The 26,931-nt window shown below is 37.9% G+C and overlaps 1 protein-coding gene across 3 annotated transcripts; it reads right to left on the minus strand.

Moving 5' to 3' along the window:
• On the minus strand, nt 1-26,918 carry TUBGCP6 (tubulin gamma complex component 6). Of its 3 annotated transcripts, none has more exons than XM_076329401.1 (26): nt 26,872-26,918; nt 22,676-23,483; nt 21,003-21,166; nt 19,385-19,595; nt 18,691-18,864; nt 17,545-17,666; nt 17,138-17,213; nt 16,538-16,647; nt 14,568-14,659; nt 14,331-14,470; nt 12,468-12,617; nt 11,726-11,807; nt 11,560-11,648; nt 11,260-11,375; nt 10,444-10,582; nt 10,240-10,356; nt 8,674-9,988; nt 8,205-8,260; nt 7,754-7,946; nt 7,284-7,452; nt 5,792-5,933; nt 4,471-4,665; nt 4,056-4,188; nt 3,608-3,821; nt 2,286-2,485; nt 1-476 (listed from the first exon to the last, which is right to left on the minus strand). In XM_076329401.1, exons 2-26 carry the CDS (start codon nt 23,420-23,422, stop codon nt 385-387), a joined length of 5,238 nt encoding a protein of 1,745 aa, XP_076185516.1. In that variant the 5' UTR covers nt 23,423-23,483; nt 26,872-26,918; the 3' UTR covers nt 1-384. The 3 variants fall into 3 exon arrangements, with proteins under 3 accessions (XP_076185516.1, XP_076185505.1, XP_076185525.1); XM_076329390.1 differs by lacking the exon at nt 26,872-26,918 and adding an exon at nt 24,243-24,305; XM_076329410.1 differs by lacking the exons at nt 12,468-12,617; nt 26,872-26,918 and adding an exon at nt 24,243-24,305.
• Between the last annotated feature and the right edge of the window lie 13 nt (nt 26,919-26,931).

Genomic DNA, 26,931 nt, shown 5'->3' on the forward strand with positions numbered 1-26,931 from the left:
TTTTAGAAAGTATCTGTTAATTTATTTTGCATACATGTATTTACATCAGAGGAAATTCACAACACTGAAAATACAACATTTACACATTCACAGATATACAGTTTTGTACTCCCCTGTTCAGATCAGGCACTCAGCTTTTCTGTCTTTGCAATAATGACAACATCAATTCTCAGCAGATCAAGCAACTGGTAGGTGTGGTGGATTTTAAGAAGCATTCTCTGTATGGGGTGGTTATATTCTTCAAGCTAATAGATGGCAGGTTATTTCACTGAAGAAAAATGCCTCTTGCATGGCATTTGCATAAGCTTCTGTGTCATAAGCATATAGGGTTAATCTGTTTCTGTTTTACCATGCTCTCAGTGACCCTTACTCTGTAGAGTTCAGTTAGTTATCCTTGTAGTAGTTATTAAAGTTGATTCGCAGTAGAAAGTCCTCCAAATGTGGTTGGTATCCTCTATTTACAAGCTTTGTTACCACTGGAAGAAAAACAAACAAAAAATGAAGTAAATTTCAACTAAGATTAATATTCTAAAGTCAGCCTTGAGAGTATCTGTGCATTTTAGTTAAAAAAAAAAAAAGAAAAAGCCTAATGCAGAAATCTGAAAACAATGGAAATAAATGTCTATTTTTGCATAAGAAAGGTCTAGTATCTCTTTCTGGAATTATAAACGTATTTCAAATAAGATGGAAGAGAAGGATTACGTGTCAGTTCTAAGTGAAGCTGTATTATTCTAATAAAGAAATGCTTTCTCAAGCTGAGCTCACAATAAGATGGTATGTTCTTATCATAATGTCAACTGACCAGGAAGCATGTTTAGGTCCTCTGGTGACCTCTCTGAAAGAAGCAGCTCTGCTGAAGTTTTCTTGAGCAAAGTCCATTGTGAGAAAGAAAAAACAAAGAGAAATTCCTGGGACAAACCCCTCACGCTCTATGAATGAACAAACCGACTGCTCTAAACATCCTTAGTAACAAAGGAAAAAAGGCAATAGAAACTCCCTAAGCTCATAAACATCCCATGCACTAGTATAAAGGGAATTAGCAAGCAGCAGTAACATGCAAGGAAGAAAGGAAAGTGTATAGTTAGAAGTTAGGGCCTGAGCCAAAGCCATTGAAGTCCAGACTACTTTGTATTGGCTTTCAATGGATTCTGGATCAACCCATTGTGAAAGAGAGCATTTTACAATACATGGTGACTGAAGGAACAAGTGTAGATGAACAAGCACACATTTGTTTTGTAGTGCTTAATAAGGAGGGTGTAAAGAACTAGGTCACTCAGCAAATTTCCTTACGGAATGGTCTATTAATCTCTGTCCATGAAGCAACCATAGATCTCGTAGTGTGGGTTTAGGTGGCTCCCAGAGGTGTTCTGACTTCCTGTAGTATTTGGAAGCAGCCATTCTAACTCATCCTGAAATATCTGGTTTTGGTCCTTTGACACCATTTTTGGACACCCTTAAAGAATAAAAAGGGCAGCTCATTTCCTGAAGAATATAGTCTGACTAGAAAATATTCTAGAAAAATAGATCTAAGGAAAACAGTTGCACTTCCTTCAGGAATTAAGGGATTTCTAAAAAAAACCCAAACCCCATGAACCACCTTTGTACTCAGGGGAAGGGTAAGTAACTTCTACTTAAAACACAAGCAAGATCTGAAAGAGAAATGGAGAGGAAAGACAGATCAACCATTTCTTCACATTATAGGCTAAGCTGACAGTGAGAAGAAATTTTATCATGTTAAAGGAAAGAACATTTGGCAAATGATCTGTGCAGTTGAAAAACACTTGCCTGGAGCACTAGATATAAGCTCCAACTAGTGTTAGGAGGCTCTCTGAGCTTTAGTCCAACATGGGAATCAGAATTTTCAAATCTCGTAACAATGGTAATACTCAACTAATACAGATATATCTAAAATTACTTCTCAGTGGTATCTAACTATCTCTCATTGCGGCCAATAAAAAGTTCCAGAACTCAATTCCAGAGAAAAGAAAAATGTAAGCACATATATAGAGCTAAATACCAAATACTTATCTTGCAAATTAGCAAAAACTTATGGTCAGTTTTGGGATATCTGTTAGATTTCTTGTGTGGACATTTTAATTGATGGATATGCAGATCTTTCTTTGCAAACCACAATAATGCAGTTTTAATTTGGGAATTACATTTTCTAACACATGCTAAGTACACACATCTTCCTACTTTTACGTTATACTTCCAAAACCCCTTTGTAATTTTTTCAGTTGTCAGTTGATTTTTTTCTTCTATCTAGAATTTATGCAATTTCTTACCTTTGAATAAGAAGTGGGAGTAATACTTGAAGGTATTGTATGACTGCTGCATCAGACCAAAGTTGGGATGAACAGCCATTTGCTTCCCTGCGTCGAAGCTCCATGACTGAGAGATCAGCTGGCTGCGGAACTTCAAAATGAGGCTGAAGATGCTATGTATAATGTTCATCACAGGGGCTGCCTTCTCCGTCAACAGACCCCTAACAGAACAAAAACAACTTTAGAAATGTAGTTGACATAATTTATGGTTGTAGGAAGAAAAATACGAAGGGGTGACAATCTTTTAGGTCTCCTCTTTAATAGCTTTAAAAAAAAAATCCACAAGACTGCAGCCAACTGTGATGGTGATTTTAAAAAAGGTGCCTAAACCTAACATAATTTCTTTGCACTTCCAAGAAACTGGTATTTGCATTGGTGTATCTGATTTCTGGAATGACATCTGCATTTGCAAAAGAAATAACATTTAAAAATACTATCATGCTCTGAGTTTCCTTAAACTTTAATCCCTTCTCATCCCATGACCTGGTATTTAAACAGCAGCTTTAGCCAAGTTTTTTCTGAAAAAGACAGACATGAAAGGACAGATTTCTTCTCTTGTTTGTAATTTCTGTTATCATCTCTTCTCCCGCCGCCTCCCCACTTTATGATTCCAGTGTATACTCTTTAAGAAGAAACCAAATAAACCCTAGCTCCTCTCATTCACACCATCCTTCTGCCTCATATACAGTAACCAAAGGGCTAAAAGCTTGTGATTCCTAAAAGATAGATGTCTCTTGCACTGCTCATAAATCTGGACAGAGGCATCAGGTCACATTTGTTCCTTCCAAGTCCAGTCCTGCATTTGCATATATAATGTCCTGCACATATATTAAAGGCATATATAATGTATAGAAGAAGCATTTTACAATCCTTGAGCTAGGCTTACTTGTGCACACTACTCATGCTGAATGAAACAGCATTCATTTACAAAGGCTACGACAAGGATGGGGTGAAAGAAAAACAGAACTGTGGCAAGCGTGCCCTTAGTCTTCAGGTTAGAGCTGTCCTGAGTGGACTTGAAGCTTGCAGAGGCAGGGTGAACAGGAGCTGGAAGCAACTCCAAGGAGTCTGGGGAAATGGAGAGGATAGGTAGCTGAGGAAAAGCATCAAAGTACAGACCTTGTAACATGCCATGAAGTTTGTTTCCCCTACATAAGAATACTTTCATACATAAAGACTACTTAGTATGTCAGGTAGAAGTCACTTTCGCACAAATACGTTAGGCTAGACTGGCAGCTCCATTAACTTAAATATTTGAAGCAAAACTAAGTATAGTAGCTTGCCTGAAGATTGCTTTGTTGAGGTATTCAGCATGTGTTCTGTGAATTTCTTCCAGGTTGCCTACAGAAGACAGTTTGTTTCCAAATTCACACCATGTAACATGAAGAATCTGATTAGCAATGTAACCTTGAATAACTTTCACAAAATGCTGCATTTCATGTTTATACAGCTGGAGCTGTCGAAACTGAACAGAATTTGATGCGTGACTCACTAAAGCTGAAAATAAAAACAGAAATATATTATCATCAGCACCCACAGAGACTGTCTAAAATCAGGATTTTTAAAGGAATGAAGGTTTCTGTTAGTAGAGTCTGTTTAAAATGCCAAGGAAGTTTCTTTAAAAAATTGTGGCTTTTGAAGCTTGACATGACTGTTTATAAGCAATTGTCTAGCACAGGGTGCTAAAGACATTTTAAACAGGACGCTCTCTAGTTCACTCATTATACTTACCAGTGCGTTTTAAATGAAACCAAACATCCTTGAGAGTCCACACCATGTGCTTCAGCTGAAGCAAAAAGGAGAAGATCTTGTTGTATTTATTCATGCAGCTCTCAGTAATGACAATGTTCAGAGGCCAGTCAACCTAAAACAAATAACAGTGCTGATCATACTACATTTTTGTGTTAGAAATTATAAGAATATTTCAGATACAAGTATTTCAGGGACATACAAATCAATATATGTATTTTAATAATGTAATGCAATGGTCAGGCTAGGTAAATCCTGTAATTTCCATTATACAATTTTTTGACTCCATTCTTAAAGATATTCCATTATTAAGAACATATTCACTCTACCATGGTACATAAGAACCATGTACATAAATATAATTGCAGTACTACTACCTTTCTCCATGCTTTCTTACCTTGTACCTTAGCTCTAAGCAACTCAGAGCATCAGGCGCATTGGGCTTGAACACTTCCGGAAGGTACTTGAGGGCAAAAGAAAGATTGGAAGCAAGCTGGGTGTCACCATGAAGACTGTACTGTAATGCTTTATTTAGGATAGAATTAAGAACGAGTGGATTCAGCAATTCACCAGGTGTTTGTCCTGATCCAAGCTAGGGGTAAAAAAAAAAAAATCCTAATTACACAGTATTAATAAAGAGTCTCGGCTCCTGAATACAGGTGAATAACAGCAGAATGGTAAAGTGGTGACTATCCTGCCTTGCTCCACCATTCTGATTGGAAGTTTCTACTTCTGCCGCAGGGATGCATAATTAGCATAAGAAGCAACTTCCGAACTATTCGCTGTTCACAGCATGAAGGTAATCTCATACCTGTACTGATTTATTTTGGACTGCAGTCTGCTGTGGTTCAGGAGCTGCTACGCATCCCTACTGCAGGGAATATAGGCTTTAGTGGGGCAGAAAGCCAGCGACAGGACTGGTGTTATCTATCTGACTCCAATCTGCCTATCTCATCAACTCAGCACCCTCAGAAGTTTACAAATAAAGCCATTCATCGAGTCTAAATCCCCAAGTGCTTTCCCTAGTTGGGTCTAAAGCATTCTTAGGATTCAGAGAAATGCATTAACTATCCTACAGCCACGTATCTCCACTGGCAACCAGCTGTATTAACCCAGGCTATCCCCTCCTACCCTGCTGTCTTCCCCACAAACACAGGGGTAAGTCATGAAAATACTCTCATCAGAGGGCCCAGCACTCTCTTCAGATGCCCTCCCCTCTGCTCTATAGGATATTTGAGGTAAGAGTAGGTATTTTGCAACACAGGCCTTTCCACTGGATTTTAGCAAATGGCAACAGGCTCTTCCAGCCTTGCTGCCAGCAGATGGGAGGGGACAGAGCAATAGTGCAGCAGTTTTCACTGGAAAGAGTGAAATACCCTTCCATGACTGCTGCTCTGTCAAAGTTTGAAATTATTATCCTTGCCAAATCCTTGTACTCTCTCTATTGCTGGGATTAGCAGCAGGAAATATTACTCTCTTCCTCGGGACTTCCTTGGGCATGGGCATCCCTTCCGAGCAAAGACCTCCTTTTGCCTCAGTCCTTACAACATTAACAGAGTTCCTTGCTACAAGACTTCTTGACGCGGCACAAAAGAGGAAAACAGCACAAGCCAGGATTCTAATTCACACCATTCCCTCATTCCCATCCAAATTAATCCAGAGGTGTCAAGCTAAAGCAGATAACCCAAAAACAAGGGTTAAGACAACAAAGCAAATACCTTCTCAAACAACAGGTCACTGAGCGACTGAGCAAACTCCCCATCTTCCATTAACAAAAAGTGTCTCAGTGCTTCAAAATGCTTCTCTACATTCAGTTCCACAAAGTAGTAATCAACTATTGCTTTGTTCACAAGAGAAACACTAAGAATAAAAACACAGAAAAGGTATTATTCTTACAAGCAACTCCTTCCTTACTGTTAACATTCAGCTGTGGCTACATCAGATTAATGCTCCAGTATTTAACTCTGATATCCAAGACAGGATGATATTCACATAAGCAAAAAAAAATGAGACAAAAAAATCTTCATCCAGAATAAACCAGAATTAAAACCTACCACTTCAGTTGACTGGGTTTTGAACAGTACTGTGGTAGTATTTTAAGACTGGCTACATATAACAATCTTTAGAACATGCTACTGGGCCTGGAGCAACATTTTATCAATAGCCCTCTCTCTTATCTCTGTCACCTACACAAACAGATTAAGAAAGACTTAAATCCCTGAGAAGAATATCCTAATTGGTAAAGCTCTGACACTAGATATTGAGGGCAGGTCTATACTACAGTTTGCAGTATTGTGTAGGTATTCAAGCTACCTTTAAATAATTTAACTTGCATATCAGGAATAGGCTAATTCTGGCAGCACACAACTCAGGCTCGCTTACTTTGCTTTGCTGAATACATGAATTTGTATACAGATCGTTCTGGTAGCCAATCTGGATGTTTAAAACTAAGTTAGATACATCTTTCTACATTGCACCAACCTTTGAGTATAGCATACTCAGAGTTAGTAAATGGAAATCCAAACTTACAAGAAAGTAGGTTCCAAAACAGGAAGCATTTCAACACATCTGTGAATAACTGTTTTCATGACAGAAACTAATCTTGTACATAATAACAAAAACTTTTCTTTAAAAGAAAAGTATTAGATATACTAATAAAATGGTCCAACATATATGTGGTTTCCCTATATATTCCAATAATAGCAAGAACAGCTTCTATTAAACTTCAAAACAGCCTTGAAGCTGGAGTTCCCATAGAAACGTAAAATATATGCTGATCAATATGAATGAGCTTTCACGTAATCAAAAGATTTTTCTTTTTTTTCCTCTTATCTTCCGTCTGCCAAATAAAAACTAGCACAAACATTATAAATAATACACCTTCTTTTTAAAAGAACAAGGAAACCAATGGTGTCAAAACCACTGCTGCATAATCCATGAGTCTGAGAGCAAACACTTCCCTCCAAGCCCTTGTATTTCAAACAGACCTTCAAATTTTTGATTTACACATAAAAATATAAGTTTATGTAAACTATAATGTAAATCTGAACTTTTTAGTTAGTAATGGACCATCCACTGAACCACTTCTGGGAGCAAAGAGAAAATTTAAGAGACCAGATCTATGTTCAACTCTTGTCTTGAAAAAGAACTAATAAAGAACACGACATTAATTGCTAAATTATAGATTCACTATTTCTAACAAATACTCACTGAGACACAAGTGGAGCAGTAATAGAACGTTTCATCAGCACTGGCAGAGATAAGAGCTCACTCAGCTGTACAGCCGTTTCATCTGTTGCTGACTGTACCATAGGATCCACAGGAAAAGTGTACGATCTTGGTATGACATGATGCAAGAGATGAGAAACTGGTAGTTCTGCTAAATTTAAAAATATATAAACATTGTAAGTTATTATATTTAAGAAATTTGATAATCTGTTTCTATTAAACTCCACAAATCCTTCTAGGTTAGAAAATCATAATGTGTCGACAGGTATTTCTCATTTTTGTGCCTAGAAGCAAATTGTTTGGCTACTGCAGTTCATAATATTGGTAATTTATTGGTAATTCAGGTATTTCGCACTGGTAATTTACTGGTAATTCAGGTATCTGGCACTCAGCTTTCTTGCTCAAGTTTACGACATCTTCTATTGATCTACTGTTCCAACAGTTCTACTCACACATCAAATCGTAACTATCTTGATACTTTTCAATACAATACTGATCCGATAAGGATTTCAAATAAGCTTGTTCTTTCTTCCATGTATTTTCCTCTCCCCCTTCCTCCTCCTTAGTCTTGGGAGCATTAGCTTCAGAAAATAAGGTTTCTCGAGGCACAGTATCTTGTGGAATTGCTTTTTCAGTTTCTTCTGCCTAAAACAAAAAAATGGACAAATTTTATGAGAGATGTTGGCTTTGTCTACACACACTTAATGTGTTCTTACAGGTAATTGACTAGTTGTTCCAACTGAAAATAAAAGAGCTTACTCACCTGTACTTTTCTAACTTGTAAAAACAATATGGTATGACAGTGATTACTAGATTAGGACAGAAACTTATTACCTTAACTACCAGTGCGTTTAATCCTTCGAAGGAAAAGGAAGTCTTCTCGACAACTACTTTGTTTCTTACCTGTAAGCTCTGTGAGGAATCTGGGGAAGGGTCCTTGTTGACCACATTTGCAATTACTGTAATTACAAGTAAATTAAAGACAGCATTTACTTAGACCTGCTTATAATACTTAGTTCATACTTCAGATCTGCTCCCGAAGTTCTGCAAAATTTCTCTATGGACTATCACAGAAACAACCACCCCAATAACAGTCCCTCCCCATAGTCCCACCCAGGCAGTTTAATGTGTGTTCTCTACTTGAGATCACACGAGGTCCTGTTTCACGAAATTTCAGACTAGAATTTTTTTAATGCTCTGTTTCTAGTATATAGGAGACAAGGCTAAGCTCAAATTCTTTCCTCTGAATTCTAACAGTGTCCGAAAAGTTATGCAAGGAATTAAGTAATAAGTACCCATTTTGACCATAAACATTTACAGTTACTTTCATGAGCCCTTAAACAAATGCTGAATAAACTTAATTTTATTTTACCTTCTTGTTTCTCTTCCATTATATTTTCTTTTTTGTCATCTTTAATATTAGCATCAGGAAAGACTGGAACGCTGTCAGATGACTGCGACTGTGGTAAAGTCTTTTCCTTAACTTGTGACATTTTTGCTTCCTTTCTGCTCCCTTCAGCAGGAGATAATTCTTCACTGTACAGAACTGTCTGAACTGTGGAGTCAGATGAAGGACCTGAAATGGTTTTACGATGAGGTATTGGATCATTTTCTGTCGATGGGGCCCACTTCCCTATTTGGATGCTTGACTGGGATGCGTGACCAAACGGGCTCCAACGAGATTTCAAAGGCTCTGTATCTGAAACCAGTTCTCCAATTTTGATGTGAGACTGTGAAGCATGCCCATGGATGTTCCAGCGAGGTCTAGCTGAGACCACCTCTGACACGTTTTCACCAATCTTGATATTGGCATCAGATGCATGACCATGGACATTCCATCGAGGCCTCGTAGGAGCTACATTTGACACATACCCTCCAACCTTAATATTGGCTTCTGAAGCATGTCCATGAGTGTTCCACCTAGGCCTTGAGGGCTCTACCTCTGAAGCATATTCCCCAATTTTAATATGAGCTTCAGAAACATGCCCATGAATATTCCACCGGGGTCGGCTAGATTCAACTTCAGAAGTATAGCTGCTGATTTCTATATGAGAATCTGAAGAATGCCCATAAGGACTTGAATGTGGCTGGTAAGTGTCCACCTGAGGTACATATTCTCCCACTCTAATGTTGGCATCAGAGGCATGTCCATGAATATTCCACCGAGGCCTTCTGTACTCCACATCAAATACATTTTCTCCAACTCTAACATGTCCCTGCCAAGCTGCAGATGGTCTGAGAACCGTATTAAAATCATACTCGTTTTGCTGATGCAATGGTGCATTGTCTTCTCCTTCCAATGCTCCTCTCAGGACAGGCTGATTTTCACTTACTTGAGAAGTCTCAGAAAGATCCGAGTTAATATTTCGGAATGCTTCGTCTAGCAAAGATCCTTGTACGCTAATGGCAACAGGTTGTTCATCTTGTGGCTTTGATAAGAAATCTTCTATATTCACATTGGATTCAGGCAAGGAATCAGCACTGTATAGAGGACTGCATGCTTTCTCTGAACTTTGGAGACTGCTTTCAGATCCTGCTGCTTTAGGCTGAAAATGCTGATTAGCGTTATTATTTGTCGGCTCTGGCATGGGCAGTGCTTTGTCAGCAGAAGTAGCATATTCCAGTCCAGGCTCAGATTCTTTTCTGCCAACTGTCTCATTAGAATGCAGAGGTTTCAAAGAAGACACCTAAAAAAGAAATACTTATTACACTGTATAGCTAGTCACATAATCAAGCCACTTATTAGGGCGCCACTTTATTACACGTAAGATTTAAAATTTTCCAATTTTTCAGATGTACTATAAAAAAATGTGGTAACTACTCACCCTGCTGTTATAGTGAACCTTGTGTTTACTGAACTGAAATGAACCATGAAATGAACTCCCTTGAGGGAAACTTGGAAGAGCAACCTGGAGTTTATGTAAGAAAATAAACTCACCTGTGAATGTGGATCTCTCACAACAGGGTTTTTGTCTGAAGCCAACTGGCACTGTTTATAAGGAATAATATCTAATTTTCTCCTGTAGTTTCCATCTGGAAGTTTTTCAAGCATTTCCTATAAGTAAAAATGACAAAACCAGAAGTCTTTAAGTACCAAGTACCGAATTTTCTAAATTACATCTTAAATCTTTTCAGAATATACCTCGATGCGTTTTTGATCTTCTAATAGAAACTTAAGACGGGCTGTTTCCAACTTGTGTCGCTGGATTTTCCATAATGCTCTTTGCTCCCTACGGGCTGCATCATCAGAAAGTTTGCTATAATGGTCAATTAATTCCTGCCTAAATGAAGGTAAAAATAAAGCTAAGTTACAGATTTTTGCATACCGATTTTCATCTTCCCTTCTAAAGAATAAGACCTTTTAGCACTTCAGAACTGAGAAGCAATTTTTTAAAAGTAGCAGCCAGAGGCTTCAATCACAGAGAATAAACAGGTGGAGAAAACAGGACTGTATTCTTAGTCAGTATGTATTTCTCTAACTATTCTTAGTAGGTTGCTCATTTATCTTAAGTATTTTTAGATATAACAGAAGAAAGTGAAATACAACTAGATGCACAACAAGAGCAATTCAAATATTTATCAATCTAACTCCTCCATCTGCTTTTTACTTCTGCTTTGACATAGACATGACCATTTTTGCTGTGGGCTCAGCTTTTAATTGTAAGACGTAGTTAAATTTTTTCCTGAAATTCTGATCATAACCAAAACCAGATTGCATAGGGTTGGCAGAAATCAGTGGGTCCCAGATTTCTGGGCCACTAACCATTCCTAAATCACAAAATTGCTCATAGATTACCAAAAATCCTTACATGCATCTTCTAACTGCAAACATTACCCTTGTACAGCAATGTCTGGGAACTGCTAATACCATAAATTTTAATAGACAATAATTTTTCCTGAGGTCTTTATGATGGTTTTGGAGTGTCAAAGCTTTGGGAGACTACTCAGATACATTTACCTTGCCTTTTTTTCCAGTTCTTCTTCTAAAGCTTTCAGTCTTTTTTCTCTCTCTCTGAGTTCTCGGGCATAGCTGAAATCATCATCAATCTCCTCTTGCTTTATTGCAAGGCGACGCTGCATAAATATTTAACACTTTTAAAAGCTACTCTCAATACCAGCTGTAACGCACACATCTGCAAGAAGTTCTTATTTGTACCCCATGAGCTATTCATTCAACTTCAGTACAATAAATCAAGATATCATTTCAATTATTTGCCTAAGGAATACAGTTGGCCTTTAGAAACACACAGAGAAATACCTCTTGGTCTTTTGCAAATTGCTCTTTCAGTTTCTGAAACTGTTCCCGTTTCTTTGCATCCAAAGCCATTCGTTCTGATATTTGTCGATCTGTATTAAAATAAAGATACTGCTAGTTTACATTAACAAATCCACTAGAAAACACATGAAACATGACCGCAACTTACCATTAATGGCTTTTAGTACTTTGCTAGCAGTTTCTCGAGCATGAACAATTAATTCTTGTTTGGCAATTTCCATGCGCAAATCCTAAAAAAACCCCAAACAAACAAAAATACAGGTGGGAATTTTTTCTATTATTTTAGACTTGAAAATACACTGTTGCAAAGACAGGTGCACACTTCATAATGGTTATTAATCTATGATTACAGTACAGAAATATGAATAAAGCAATTAATTAAATGAAAAGTCTATAAACTAATATTGAAAGTTAATACTCCAGACCTTACGACAAACCAAATCCATCTGATATATACACTATATTGACGGTATCTGGAAGACAGAAGTCTCTTTATAACTAAAAGAATTCTGAAAAAACAATTAGCTATGCAAATTACAAAGAGAATCTTATCTGGTTATTAATTAGCTTGTCACATTTGTTAAATTAGAATCTAACAATCTTTTCAGTACTTTTCAGTAGGAGGGCAAATCTGCTGCTGCAAAGAACTAAGATGAAAGTCCAAAACTCATTTAACATATGAAAATGCCAACAAATGACAACACACCACCTATACTTTTAAAAGCTATTTTACATAAGTTTATTTGCTGCGATAACAATTCAAATAGCAATTGACCAACGAAGAAATTTTGACCGTAAATACAAATTCTGTCGAAGTTATAACAAAAATGAAAAATCAGTATTAAAAAAAAAATCCCAACATTAACATCTTTATTCTTTTATTAATTTACCTTTTCCTCCTTGCTTATGGAACTGTATCGGGCAATTCTTTCCATTCGACCTACATACACTGCACAATCTCTCTCTATTTCTTTCAGCTCCTCAAGCGAAAAAATAACTGAAATCCGGGGAACAGGTATATCTGACCAACATATATAATGCTGAAAAATGAGAAATTTCCTTTTGAATAAATTTTTAAAAATGTAAAATGTTAGATTATGAACTCATGTTATATATTTTTTAACTTCGCGATGCTTCAAGATACTGAAACAAGCCTCCACACAGGATCTAAAATTTTTATTAATATCATCGGTTTTAGCATTTATATCATTCAAAGTACGAGACAGAGGTATAACGTCCCAGAACTTGGATCACAGGTCAAATTCTCAGGGTCCCCTCTTTCAATGTGAACTGTACAAGAATCTAAAATCTGATACATACATTTATACTAGTCATGTTCTAAATGCCTAAAATTTTGCTTTTCTGAATATCCAAATTAACTGAGCCTGAATAACTCAGCGCTGAATACACCTCTCGTATCAAAAGGTAGGTTTTGTTCACTTATATCCCCCACAGATCCCCACTTAATAGGAACTGTCTGGAAAATAACTAACACACACCTACAGTAGAGAGCTCTACACAAGACATAACTCTCAAAAATATGGCCAGTGAACATGACAGAGTACCTATTCTCTAAGCTAAGTACCTTAGGTCTTTCTGCTCCACCTCAACATTCCTACATCTCTGAAGCTGTTCTACTCAGTGCAGAAAACAGGTAAGTGAGATTTTAAAAAAAAAAAAAGCATGCACAAGCATGCTCACACTGGATTCCCCAGTCTACTGTTAAAAGCCAGAAGACGGGATGCCCAGAGCTGTGCTCCTGGGGCTGTGTTAGCCTAAGCAAAAGGGAAGAGCCAGCTGTTTAGGGCATTATCATGGAAAGGGATGAAATGTGACTGTCACTCTCAGACAGATGGAAGATGATTGAACCTGGCTGCCGCACATCCTGGGGGAATGTTCTACCTGTTAAGATACTGTGTTAGTGACTGATAAAACTGTAATTTATAATGGAAATGATGGCTGTTTTATAAAAAGCCCAGTACTACTGGCACACCTGAGTCATGGTTTAAGAATGCTTATCAGAGCAGACTCAGGAGAACTAGCAGAGGGTCATCTCACTTGAGATATTAGGCTTATGCCTGATACCGAGCTGCTCAGCTCTGAAAAGACTGAGCAGCTCACATCTTAAAAAGAAAGAGAATACTAGTTAGTTGGGAAAGAGTGCCTATAGAGTTTAGACACCTCTGTGGCTGTTTCATTGTTAGACATATATAGAGAAGAGGGAAGACACAAAATAGTTTAACATGTTTTTCTTATCAAGGACAAGACTCGTTCTGCAAAATATGAATAAACAGAACTATTTAAGCATTTCTTGGAAATGTATTGATAGAGCTGAAATACAAGAGCTATGCAGAACTGAGTCAAGACCTGGTAAGTGAGGCATCTTTAAACCAAAAAACAGTAGTGTGAGTGGTGTGAAAAATGGAAGGCACTTGCTTGGAAGCCTGAAACATTTCTGCTTTCAGTACCAAGGACAGTAAGAAATATAGCACATGCATTGGATACAATTAATTTGATGCTGTTAAAAATTTATATGTCTACAGTGAGGTGCTAACACAGTGAGGTGTTAGCAAGTAGAGTGGATAATCAGCTCACAAGCATCTGAGAGCAAGTAGTTGCCTTTCATGAATCAACATCCTACTTGTGCAATACCAGTTTTCAATAAAGGAGCGAACTTGCTGAAAACCTAGAAACTTGCTCTAAAGAGACATGATTCTCCCAATATAATAGGAAGGCACCAAACCAAAACTTACCCGAGGACAGCACAATTTCAGCAAGTTTATGGTTTTCCCACATATGTATACGTCATTAGCAATATGTTTAAGAAATACAGGGACACAATCTTCTACTTCTTTTGAAATCAAAACATAACCATGAGTCCAGTAATGTTTATCTACATATCAAACAAAAAGATGAAAGTATATATTTTTAATTATTTAATTAACAGCACAAATTATATAAATTAGAAATGCTCCATATACATACTGTACCTCTGAAACAAAGATAATCCTCATTCACCTGGATCATAAATTCTCCATAAACATCTCTGAATACACCACTGTATACCCAATCATAGATAAATCTAGAAAAAATATAATTGTACAATATTGAGAATCAATCCTCTCACCTTCTCAACTTTATTATAACCAAACAGTAAGTATATTCTTTAAAACATCAAAACACACAAGCTATAGGCAGGATAAAAAACAGCAATTAAGTGCTGTCACACTGGTATTTAAAGATACACACAGGATTGCGTCTCTACGTTTTTCTTAGAAGAAACCATCTTTATATAGAAAATGTCAGTGATAATTAGTTAAGATGAAAGAACATTGCCTTAATTAAAACAATCTTTTTATTTCTGTATATTAATGTATTAAGTATATATCAAAAATTTCTAGAAATCTTTGCAGCACATCAAAAGCATAGAGAGAGAGAAGCAGGAAGGATTTATTTTAAAGAGAGGTAACTTTAGCAGGAAGAAACTGAAAGGGTATAAAACAAAGATGCAATACCAAGCACTTTTTCCCCAGACCTAGAGACATTTTTAATATACATGCAATAATGAGAACTACTATTTTGGAATATTTATTCAGGCTTTTTCGTATTTCCTCTGTGTGAAACCAAACTTTTGAAGAAATTAAAAAATACAATTATCTGAAGCTACAGATAAAAAGGCTCGGAGCACCTTGAAGCTAATCTTTTCTTTTCTTACTAGTTGCAATACTAACACTGTTTCTAGACGTTGGGTCAGCGTAACAAACAGGAAGCATTTAGCACAGGAACCACCGTTTCATTTTAAGGTTGTAAGTAAAAAGTTAAAGTGTTAACTCTGATGTTTCTATGATTTATTTGAGCAACAACTTCTATAATTTAATTTCTTTCAGATTAATAAATGAGTGGGAAAACACTTTCTGCAGATAATGGAGGCCTCCTTCCATGGCAGCCCTGATCGTATGTGATTGACTCCTAAATTTGGTGCAGATCTCTATTGAAACATCAATGCTGTAAGTATCCTATACAAGAAAGCACACTTTCATATTTTTTAGGTTCCTTGTGATGCCATGACATCCTGCCCTTGGTATTTCAGAAATCTGACTACCTTCTATAATTTGCAGGGCAGGAGCTGTGAAGATATTTCAATGAGTCTTCTGAAATTAATCTGAAATTAAATTTCTCCGAAGAACATTTTATGTAGAAGGAAGAAAAACCAAGAGGGGTGGCCATGGGAGGAATCTTAAATTTAGAGCATTTTGACAGATTTTGGTTTTCTCTTTTTAGTATCATTACATCTATTACACATCATTGTAAACTGGTGATGGACTACACCTATAATCCCTATAAATAGCTATTTAAAAAAATTTAGCGTCTCTTCAGAAGTCTATAAACTAACAATTTCTAAATTGATGTGCACTGCTTAACAAAACTGTTGCAATCCAAGGAATGCTACTTCCTATTGTTAGTTAGTTACACCTACTTAATGAACAACAGATTATTTTTTTTTGTTTTTAATTTTTGCTTACTGAAAAGCCTACAAGAAAAAGACAGCAGAAATAAGCATGAACTTTCCCAGTTTGTGCAACACCAAGAGAAACCTGTTAGTTGCTAGTTTCAGGATTTTACTACAGGTATGAGAAGAAAAAGCCAGACGTTTATCCAAGTCCCATATTCCAGTATGAATTTCCAGGACCAGCAGCAAGAAAGAAGTCTTATTTACATGTATTTATTTACTAATCTAGTCACACATAAAACCCTTATGTTGTTACTGAGCTGGAAAAGAGAGGGAAAGAAGGATTCAGCAAAATGAATTAATTTTAATATGTGTTTTGCAGATACAGCCACATCGTATATTTTCTCTGAAAATGTTAAAAGCCGTTGTTAAATTAGCCGAGTTACTCACCAGATCAGCAATTCAGAACTGCTCTTAAACACAATTATGCAGAGAACAGTATGGACGTACCTTGTGTATGGTTCACAGCTCGTCTTCAACAAAGACAGAAGAACTGGATAATGCTCATTGCTACAGTTGTTGAGAGCCTCTTTGTACAGATATGAAAGCAATTTAACACCCTAAAAAATTGAAAAATATTCTAATATTAGGCAACAAACTTCACTACAACTTTAATAACAAAAGACTCATAAATACACAGCTTTACATGTTTCACTAGACACAGAAGGCAGGATTCATCTCACTTCCTCTAGCTATCTGCAGTTAAGATCACTTTATCTGAGCTAGTTACCTCAAGCTCACTTTATAGTCACTGGAGGGAAACAGGTATGTTTAGAGTTGGGTTCATTTGACTTGCTACAAACATCTCCTTTAGAATGAAATGAAATGCACTCTAAGGCTTATTTTGGGTCCTTTTTTTACTTTAGGACAAAATTCCAAATTTTGAAATATCTGGACAAAGGATCATGGCATTCTAACTGGAGGTCCAAGGTCATATCTTTGGTAGCAGAGAGACCAACACTAAATATTTTATCTAAAATCCTACCTAATTTTGAAGAATATTAACATTGTAACCCAAACCAAACATAAAAACATCAAATTAATTATCACCGTAGGAAATGAAGCACCAGCTCCACCACTGATCCCCAGCGCTGTTGTTCCTATGCCACAAAGTTCAGCTAAATACCTAAAAAACAATATTAAAACGTATGTAACAATTTCAACCAGAAGTATCTGAGATCACAGTGGTGAACTTTGCTAAAGTTGCATATCATACAACAAGCCTACTGTATCAGCTGAATGATAACAGGGATAACAAAGAAGCTGAATATAAAGACCTTACATGTCTTCCCTAGAATCTTCAGGATATAAAGAAATCTTTCTGTTAAAATAGAGGAAAAATACTGAAAGACTATGTAACAATGCCCATGTAATATTGCCTCTTTTAGTGTACATGAAGAAATAGTTTGCATTTTTTCTGCTATGAAAAGCTTAAATATTTAATATTATTCTCTTACCTCAACTGACGACCTAATTTTCTGAAGAGAAAGCTGATTGTTAGAAGACTTAAAGCTGGAGGTGTTGACAAAACACAGGCTCGGTAATATTGAAGATACTTTCTCAGCCCACTTGTGAATGCCTAGTATCAACAGAAAATATTTAGTCTTAAAGTTGTTAAAACTGTTAATAGTCCATCTATGTCTCACATCAGTTGCATCAGTATGAAAACAAACCTTTTACTAAAATAATTTGCATATGCAGGTAAGAGGGACTTGTATACCAAAGTAAGGGGAAAAGCAAGAGTCCATGCAACTTCACACATTCAAATTAGCCAGATGACTCCTCCATACTCTTTATACATCCAACGCACGGAGCCTGTACCCACGCACAGTATAATAAAGCATCTTGGTTCAGCTTCTTTGAATTGCCCTTTGAGGAGCTCCTCGTTCTCTAACAGCTATAATATGAACCTAGGGAAACCTGTTTCCTTACTTTCATGCCTAAACTGGATACTGGAAAAAACTCATCTAGAACTTTTTCTAACAAGACAGAGAGAGAGACCTTCTTATTCAATTTCTATTAACATTGCTGTAAATCAAATATTCAGAAGGAATACATTTTCATAACCCATCCTAACTTAATTCTATGCATTACAAAGAGATGAAATCACCTGATATTATACAGCGTACAGAGGACTGATAGGGAAAACTTGCACTTAATTCTGAACTGAGAAGAAGTAATTAAAGCTATTATAGTTCTCTATTTCAGGGTTTTTTTTGAATATATTATATATATACGCATACTGTATTAAGAAAGTTCTTGTAATTTAATTTTATACATCTTAATGTAGAAATATGTAATGTTTTTAAAACATCTAAAAATGATATTCCTTTAGTCCTCAACAGAACAACATGACTAAACAAATCACATTTCAGGTAATGAAGACCTTTTACCATGTTTCAGTGCAAGCAAGCCCTAAGCACACAGAGCTGTGATTTGAACACAGTGGCACTGTTCACTGCCGACCCAGGATGAGCATTACACTTAAAATGCTTTGCAGTTTTGCAGAATGCAGAAATTCCAGCTTTACACGAAATCAGTTACCTTTTCTACCTGAGATAATCGGCCCATTAAATCTAGATGATTTAATACAATTGTTTTACCTGAAACACAAGTCCTTTGCTGTATGAAGAATCTAAAACTGGCTGAAGAGAAAAACGACTTAGTCGTGTGTAATAGGTTCCATACTCTGCAACTTCCGAGAGTAGGTTGTGCATTGTCTCTGGTGAAGTTCCAGATACATATACCCCCTCCTTTATCACAAATGTCTGAGCAGCCTAAAAGGATATAGGGAGGGGAAAAAAAAAGGCAGATTCAAATATTTCATAACTGTATTCTGATTTAAAATAGCAAACATTTACACACAAAAATAACAGCAGACAAATTTTCAGTTTAGATACTCTGGTGACTGAGACTACATAGCTAGGACAGTGTGATAAACAGATTAAATTGTAGCAAGGTTTCAGGAGTATGAATGGTATTTTCAAACATACAGAATAAGACCCATTATCTAATTCCTTAAAGAAAATCCAATCTACAAAACTATTCATACATCTATTTTCAAGTATTCATAAACCTATTTTCACCTAGAGGACTACAAATACTCTTAGCCTATTACAATAACATCATTATTGCAATATATAAATACTGCCTTACTGCCATTAGGTCACATTCAACTTTTTAACAGTATCCACAACTGCAAGATCTCAAAAGAAATAAATGTATTGAAGAGGAAACCTCTACGAAGAAAGAAAGAAAAAGATGGGACTAAAAAGCGCAGTTAAAAATCTTCCATACCTGATTGAGTGAAAATGTAGTGGATACCACACCAATGAGGACATTTAAGACATCCTTAACCAGTTCAGGTTCTTTCATTAGCACAAGCTGTGGAAGCTGAAGTACAGTATTACTAAACAGTTGCAATTCCCCTTCTCGAAGTTTGTAAAATTTGTCAAAAGCTTCTCTCCCAGCTTCAGTAAGATACGGTTCCTCTTTTTTACCAGGCGGGCTATGTCAGAGTAAACACATTACAAGTTGATTATATGAAAAGGAAATACATCTCCTAAAGAAAAAAAGGCATTTCAGTATTTTACCCAGCTAGTATTGACCAGAGAAAAAGCTACTAGTTATACAGTACATTTTCAAGGGAATGCGCATTCAGTCAATAAAACTGTAGCCCAAACCCAGTACAGTGAAGAAATAGGTAGACAATTTGAACATCAGTTCAGAGACAGAAACCTTGACAGGGAATTACGAGCTTCTTTTGTGGCCTTCCCTGATGCAGTTTTCACATGAGGAAAATGAGGTCAATATACACCAGATTTCCAGGGTCCATGTAGTACTGATATTCAAATGTGTTAAATAGCAATATGCTCAAAATGCTATAATTGACTTGTATTAACACATTTCAGCTCTTCCCAGTGAGGATTACTATCCCCTCCAAAACAATTTCTCCTTACAGTTCTTCCAAAAATTCTGAATTCTAGTAGCATGTATTACATGAAAGCTATCAGGCATATGGTCTATATTTGACTCTTAAGATCCTTACAGTCTACATGGTAGCAAGAAAAACTGTCTTGTACTAGGAACAAAGCTAGAGTGTGCTACAGGGGCTTTGAAAAATCAGATCAGGGAACTTCTGAGTTTCTGAGCTTCTCAGGCTCAGAGTTGAAAAAACACTGCATAACACTGCAAGAGAGACATCACTAGATTATTACTTAAAATTACAGAAAACATATAGAGGAAAGTTTCTCCAAGAATCAGGCACACCACTCTCCATCAGGAATGTAAGGAAGATATCTGCCACACCTGCTTTTTTTTTTTTCTTCTTCCTTTTTAGGGAAGCTAGGAAGCTTTAACAGGGCTATATAGAGCCTTCTCTCAGGAGATGCACCATCCACTCAACAGCCAAAAGAACTTACAAGTCTAACTACACCATCAAGAAATCTGTTATAATAATTTGTTTTGGTTACAGACAGGGAAAAGGAATACAATACCGCACAGTACTGGGAGATATGGGTTTAATTATTCTAGTGCTCTAAACTACCACTTTCTCTTTTGAAACTGAAAATATGGAATCATTTTATACTGAGATAAGTTGCGTAGTGCGTAAGTCAGATTAGTTAGTAAAATGTTGCATTTCACACAAACAGCAAATGTTCCATAATCCCTTCAGTGTTTTTGACAAAGATGATTTTATCTCTTCCTATGAAACAGCTGCAATCTAAGAACTAATTCGTTGAAACTGCACGACCTTTATTCCTTTCTCAATCATTAATGCAGTATATTGAATTCTGTGAATTAAATGTGCACGTTTCACTATTTATACTGAGGTCATTTGGAACTAAGATGAAATGCACCTTCATACATTTGCATATGATGCATAGTAAGTTTGCCAGTAACATCAGACACATACTATCCAATTCTTTCCCAACATCTTCGTTTGCTGGGTCCGTATGTAAGCACTGCATCCCACAAGTCTATGTCTGGAGTCATGCTCGGCTCTGACTGAGAATCAGGAGTCAGATTGGATGCTGACTGGAATCCCTCATCTTCTGACTGGTCTATACTTTGGGGAACCTGTCAGAGAGAGTTCAAATATTATACATGAAAACATTTTACTGAAGAAACATATGCTAATAAAGAAGATGTTCTGCTATCATTCATGATCAAGTAACTCTACATGACTCAACCTGTGTCGTCCACCCTCCCTTTATATCTATTTTAAGTTTTTCCTGTAAGCACTCTTTTCATTTGATAAGTCTCTACGGGTATTAATGCCTATACATAAAAAAAAACAATCACCATCAAAATAATATACTAAGTTTATCGGTGTTAAACTTGAAACTTACTCCTTTGGTAAGCATATAGTTCTACAAATTGAGAATCTGAGGTCTGGATATTCAACAATACATAACACTAATAAAATCATACTGCTCAGTATTTCATTTGAGCAAATGATCCAGGCCCTAATTCTTCAAATTTGTAAACATTTGGTTAACTATCACTAACATAGTTTGTTCCCTTATGCTTATTCACATGCAGAAAATCTGCAGGTGTCCAAACAGTGTATATGTCACATCCTCAACTCCCACTCAACAGGAGTTGTATGTGCAGAATAGTACTCAATTTTAGTAAAAGACAACCACACCCCATAAAAAGCAGCATGTTCTTCAAGAAATCGCAAATTTTCCAGTCTGATGGAAAGAGTACAGCACTTACTCAAAAGGTTCTGCCTACCCTAAGGTACGACTTACATCCATATGTGCACACTGAACAGCACAGGGGTTTTCTTTTTTAATGTGTCTGTCTTCAAGTTTCAATTAAGACCCTGAGTTAAGGGAACTGCAAGAGCTATCCATATGTTAAGTAGAGGGAACAAAATGGGGATTAAAAGTACAGAAGTATAAAAAAACCTACCTACACACAGTAAAAATGGAAAGAAAGAAAAAAAACCCAACAAGTTTATCTAGTACCTCTGTGAGAATAAAACATAGCAAAAATAAACAGAATGGACAGCAAAAGGGGAAAAAAAGATACAGTAGAAACTGTACACGCTTAAAAATGTAAAAGGACAGTGGGAACTAGGAGGTTCAGTGAAATGTAATAACTGAAAAAAATGTTTTAAGATAGAACAAGCCAAGAAGAAAATACAAGAAGTTAGGTAATGTAACAGCAAAACATATACATTCAGACAGGAACGCTTATGCAGTCAGGCTGAACAGTAACAAGTAAGCAACAACGCAAAGGAGTTTAACATACAAAGCAGGCAAAAAAGCAAGCAAAAGATTACTAGGGTGGAGAAGGCACAGATATAGCTTATGGCTTAACTTCATAAAGCCTGTGGCCACATGATGGGTTTTTACACAGTTATAGGACAAGACCAAGGTTTTCATTATCATACAACTCTGTAATTCAAAAAGCTTATCTGGTTCTCAGCAAAGAAAAGGATCCCTGCTCCATCCTAAATTCCAACACCGTATACTTCTATTACAAATTAAACGACTACCTATATTTTAAACTATAGTTTCAAAGTGGCATGTTGAAAGCATGCATACACTCTTAAGCCCAAAACAAATGATACCATACTTTAATTGCAAGTCCAGACAAATCTGCATTGTCAGGCACTGGTGGTAAATCCAACTTGATGTCCATATCATATGTACGGCTATGGACAAGAGCACCGAAGAGCGAGACCCGCGTTTCTTTCTCAAACTTGTCACCAGCAGGATAGTTCTGTGAGAACAACCCTATGGCAGGGAGTCCAGTGCCAGGTGCAGCCTCCATTATCTGAAGTGTCTTTTGAATTGCATCGTTGAACTGACATTCTTCGTTTGTTATGAGAGATTGTATATCAGCTTCAAATACACTTACATCATAATAATCATAACCCTGATATTTGACATTTCTCCCAACATATTTGTTGTTCAAAAAATAGTCCTTTTTTTGTGGTACAAGCTGAGGAGGACCTGTTCCAGCAAGCTGTACTAAGAGATCCAAGACAGAATTAACTTCAGTAAACGGTAAGCATTCAGCTGTTTCCAGCTCCTCCACAAGATTCTCCAGTCTATCCGCTTCAGCACCTAGGCCACCAACTCTCAAGTTGAAAGACAGCATCAAAATTTTGTTTTTCACTGGAAGCCTGGAAATGTTTGATTGCAGCTTACGAGCCTCATCTTGAAAAAGGTTTATGAACAGGGCATTATAAGCAACCCTTTTCAGATTTTGCTTAGCCCTTCTCTTGCTGATCTGCTGCCTGCCCAGGTGGACCTTCCATGGCAAAACTGTCAAGTGTGCCTCACACAAATCATTGAACAACTGCGTAATGCTCTCCATTTCAGATCAAATTGTCAGGTTACAGCAGTGACAGTCTGGGTCTCTGGTTTCATGCAAAGACCTGAAAAATGTCAGGGAAAGGAAGAAACGCTCATAATGTGTATGAGACATTGATGAGTATGCTTTAACTTAAACTGAGACAGCCCAAAATGAGAGAGAAGAAAACTGACCTAGCATATATTTAGGACATGAGCTATAAAAATAACACTATGACTTTGACCACAAGCAAAGTGATGGTGGTGCAAGCTTAATTCTAGATGCCCGATTTTGCTCGGCAGACTGAAATAGAACAGAGAAGATTGTCCTGATCTAATACAGGATTCATATGGGAACATCTCCAAAAGCTTTACCACTCTAGGCTTTCTCAGGAGACATCCGCCACCTCCCTCCCACTTGCGCAGTGCCCTCAGCAGAAGCCACGGGGCCGTGCAGAGAGCGGGCGAGAAGATGTGGGAAAGAAGATGCGGGTGCTGATGGTGCCAGGCAGCGCAGGGTTGGCCTGCACAACCGGCCATCCCTGGGGAGGCTCTGAAGCACCCACCGAAAAGGTGCGCGGGGTGCCAGCACCACCCCGGAGGAGCTCCCGGCGGCGGGGGCTTACCCTAAGGACCAAGCTGGGCCCAGCCCTTCCACCCCCGAGAAACGCGTGCTAGCCCCCTCCTCGCCCCCAGCCAGGGCACGCTGAGAGCATTAGCACCATCCCCTGCATAGCCTCGCACCCCGTGGGGCTGCCCCGCCACCCCCAGCCCCTTCCACCCTTCTCCTGCGCAGGGGCACGCCGCGGGCCCCGCCCCAGCGCTCCCCACCGCCCCTGCCGTACCTGGGGCGGCTCCCCCGGGACCGGCGGGAGCGGGGCGCCGCAGCCGCCTTTCCCTCAGCGCGGGCCGCCTCGCACGGCGCCGCCGACGTCACGCGAGCGCGACAGGGCCGCGGCGCGGGGAGAAGCGGCGGCAGGGGGCGGCCCTGGGCGCCGCGGCCGCCCGGCCCCGCTCCCCGGGCCTGCCCTCGCTGGACAGGAGCCCGAGGCCAAGCGGCGGTTTGCCGCGGCCCGTGAAATGGGGTGAGCCCGCGCGCAGGCAGGGGCAGGAGGCACCAAGGCCCGGGGGCCCTCGCAGCCCCGCTGTGGTAACGCCGCGTCCCCGCCGCGGCGATAGGCGTCCCGGGTCCCCGCGCCGGAGCGAGGGACGGGAGCGCTGCCGCGCCCCACGGCCGCCGTTACCACAGGATGGTTTAAACGCCAGTACATAAAACGCCGATTTAGAGAGTTCACGGTTTTTTAAACCATTCCTGCGATACTTACTTTTAACGTTGCCACTCAATTTACAAGAAATAACACACTACTGCAGAAAGCAATAAACCACACTTGTATTGTGTCCCGATCTGCAGAATGTAACTGCAGTCTTCTGACAGTATCTGCAAACTAGTTCTACCAAGAGTAGACATTTTTTTGCTCTTCCATGTTTTAAAAAATGTGATCAAGATCTTAGAAAAATACATATCAAAACGCAACATTTGTATCATTGGCTGTAGAGATTCAGTTGAACAAAGCCAGGTGAAAGGGAATGAGCTGAGGTATTTCTGAGAAAATGCTTCTTCCTTGAAAATGCTGAATTGTCCAAAAAAACGTATTTTTTTTTCCAGGGGAGAGAGAAGAATAGACCAACAAATCTCCTGTTCTGAAAAGTTCTGAAGCTGAAGTTTGGCCTTTCCCCAGTTTCCAATCTAAAGTAAATTTTTGGAGTTTGAAGCTTAAAGAAATTCTGAACTGAAACTGATGGAAAACAAGGAATGTATTTGGTTAATTAAGGCTATACAATTTATGATACATATCGTTTGTTATATATATATTCTGACATGTGTTTAATAAGGAACAGATGTTTGCGTAAATCATTAACCATGTCCTTCTGAAGACAAAGAACGCAGGAACCATAAAACAACCTTAAGATTAGATAATGGGACAATCCGACAAGCGGAAAGGAACATCCCAGCAGTCAACAACATAGTTAAAGATAAGGACACGAAATATTCAAGGATTAGCAAAAACCTGGTGCCAACTAGGTGAAAGGGGACAAGGAAGACTACCAGCCTTCATCGGAACGACCCCAGCCCAGAATTATTTGGAAGATCTGTGCAGGCGCAACTAATTAGCATGAGAAGCGGGGGTAGGCGTAGTCAGATAATAAATATGTATAGGCATTATTAGAATATTCATTATTCAATTGTATAAATATGATGTGACTTTTGTCATAAGCATGCACGATAGGTGGAGAGATCCCCCGTGCATCCAGCGCGCTGCAAATAAAGAATATACTACTTGAACGAATTCATGAAACAAAACAGAACATCTTCGTGTTCTTCAACTTTTGTATGTAAAAGTGTTTGAGATGGCTTTTAGTTTCTTTTGAAATAGATTTTCATTTCAAAATGTTTCATTTCCCATCCAGCAATAACTGAAAACCGGTATGAATGAGAAGGGAATCACTGGGAACAGTAATAAAAAGAGAATTGTGAAGACAGATTGAGTTGTTCAAATTATGTAAAGTTGATCCCAGTAGCAACACCAGTATAAAAATAATTTGAAGTTTTTGAAATCAAAAGGTGGCATTATTGAAGTCACAATCACAGAAAAGTGCTCTTGAAAATGAGCCCGAAACCGTGTCTGGAATGCTGCAAAACAAGGCATGCTATGGCTATTGCCTTGGGATGTTGATTTAATTTTGAGAATTCACATGATGTCAGCCTTAGGCCATTACCAAATCTCTGGGGGTTTGGGGGTTTTATTTGTTATATAGACAATTTACATTTGAAAAGACGGCAGAGTGAAGTCCTCTTTACGCGGCTTTATTCAATTATGTATTTGTAATTTTATATATGCAAAATATTTTTCTTTTTTCTCTCATGCCCTGTATAGTTCAGGAAATTAAACTTAAATCATCACAGGTCTGATGTAGGAAATGCATACACTATAGCTGTTCAGCTGCTTTTCTTTCTTCTTGCAATTGACCATTACTCATTAGAAAAATTAAAAGAATAGACCATGTTAAGTGAATCCTTTAAATCAGATTATGAAATGAGATTTCATTAATCTGAAGGACCTGTTGTTAAGTTTAAACTCCCAATGAAATGGTGGTGGTGGCAGCAGTGCAAGCACTCTGGTATTATGTTGAATAGTATTAAAATGTTTTAGCTATTATGATTACTCATTTCAGACGCCTGTCTTCTGGACTTCTTTAACATTCATGCAGTCAAGCTACTGCATATGCAAGCCTGACTTGACAATGTCACAAATGACATAGGCCCCAGTTTGCAGTAAGGAAGTACAGGAGTTGTTTTCAAGTGTCAGTCTTGAATAATTAGTGCCAATATAGAATTTGCAAGCACAATTCTCTAGCTGAAAATATGGATTTTAAGTATTTTAAAAACAGGAGGCAATCGTGAATGGCTCTTACTCTGTTTAGAGATTGACCATCTCTTTTCCTGATGATTTAAAAGGCAACATGAACAGCAAC

The sequence above is a fragment of the Aptenodytes patagonicus genome, chromosome 1 (genome assembly GCF_965638725.1).
Source record: "Aptenodytes patagonicus chromosome 1, bAptPat1.pri.cur, whole genome shotgun sequence".
Classification (NCBI taxonomy): domain Eukaryota; kingdom Metazoa; phylum Chordata; class Aves; order Sphenisciformes; family Spheniscidae; genus Aptenodytes; species Aptenodytes patagonicus.

Bases quoted from the DNA above. Each gene is read 5' to 3' on its own strand.
- TUBGCP6 (XM_076329401.1), bottom strand. From the start codon at position 23,422: ATGGAGAGCATTACGCAGTTGTTCAATGATTTGTGTGAGGCACACTTG. The intron at 12,618-14,330 runs GTAAGTTTTGGT...CTCATTTTTCAG, and splicing joins TGAAATTGTGCTGTCCTCGG to CATTATATATGTTGGTCAGA. The intron at 10,583-11,259 runs GTAAATGTATCT...ACCTTCATTTAG, and splicing joins GAACTGGAAAAAAAGGCAAG to GCAGGAATTAATTGACCATT.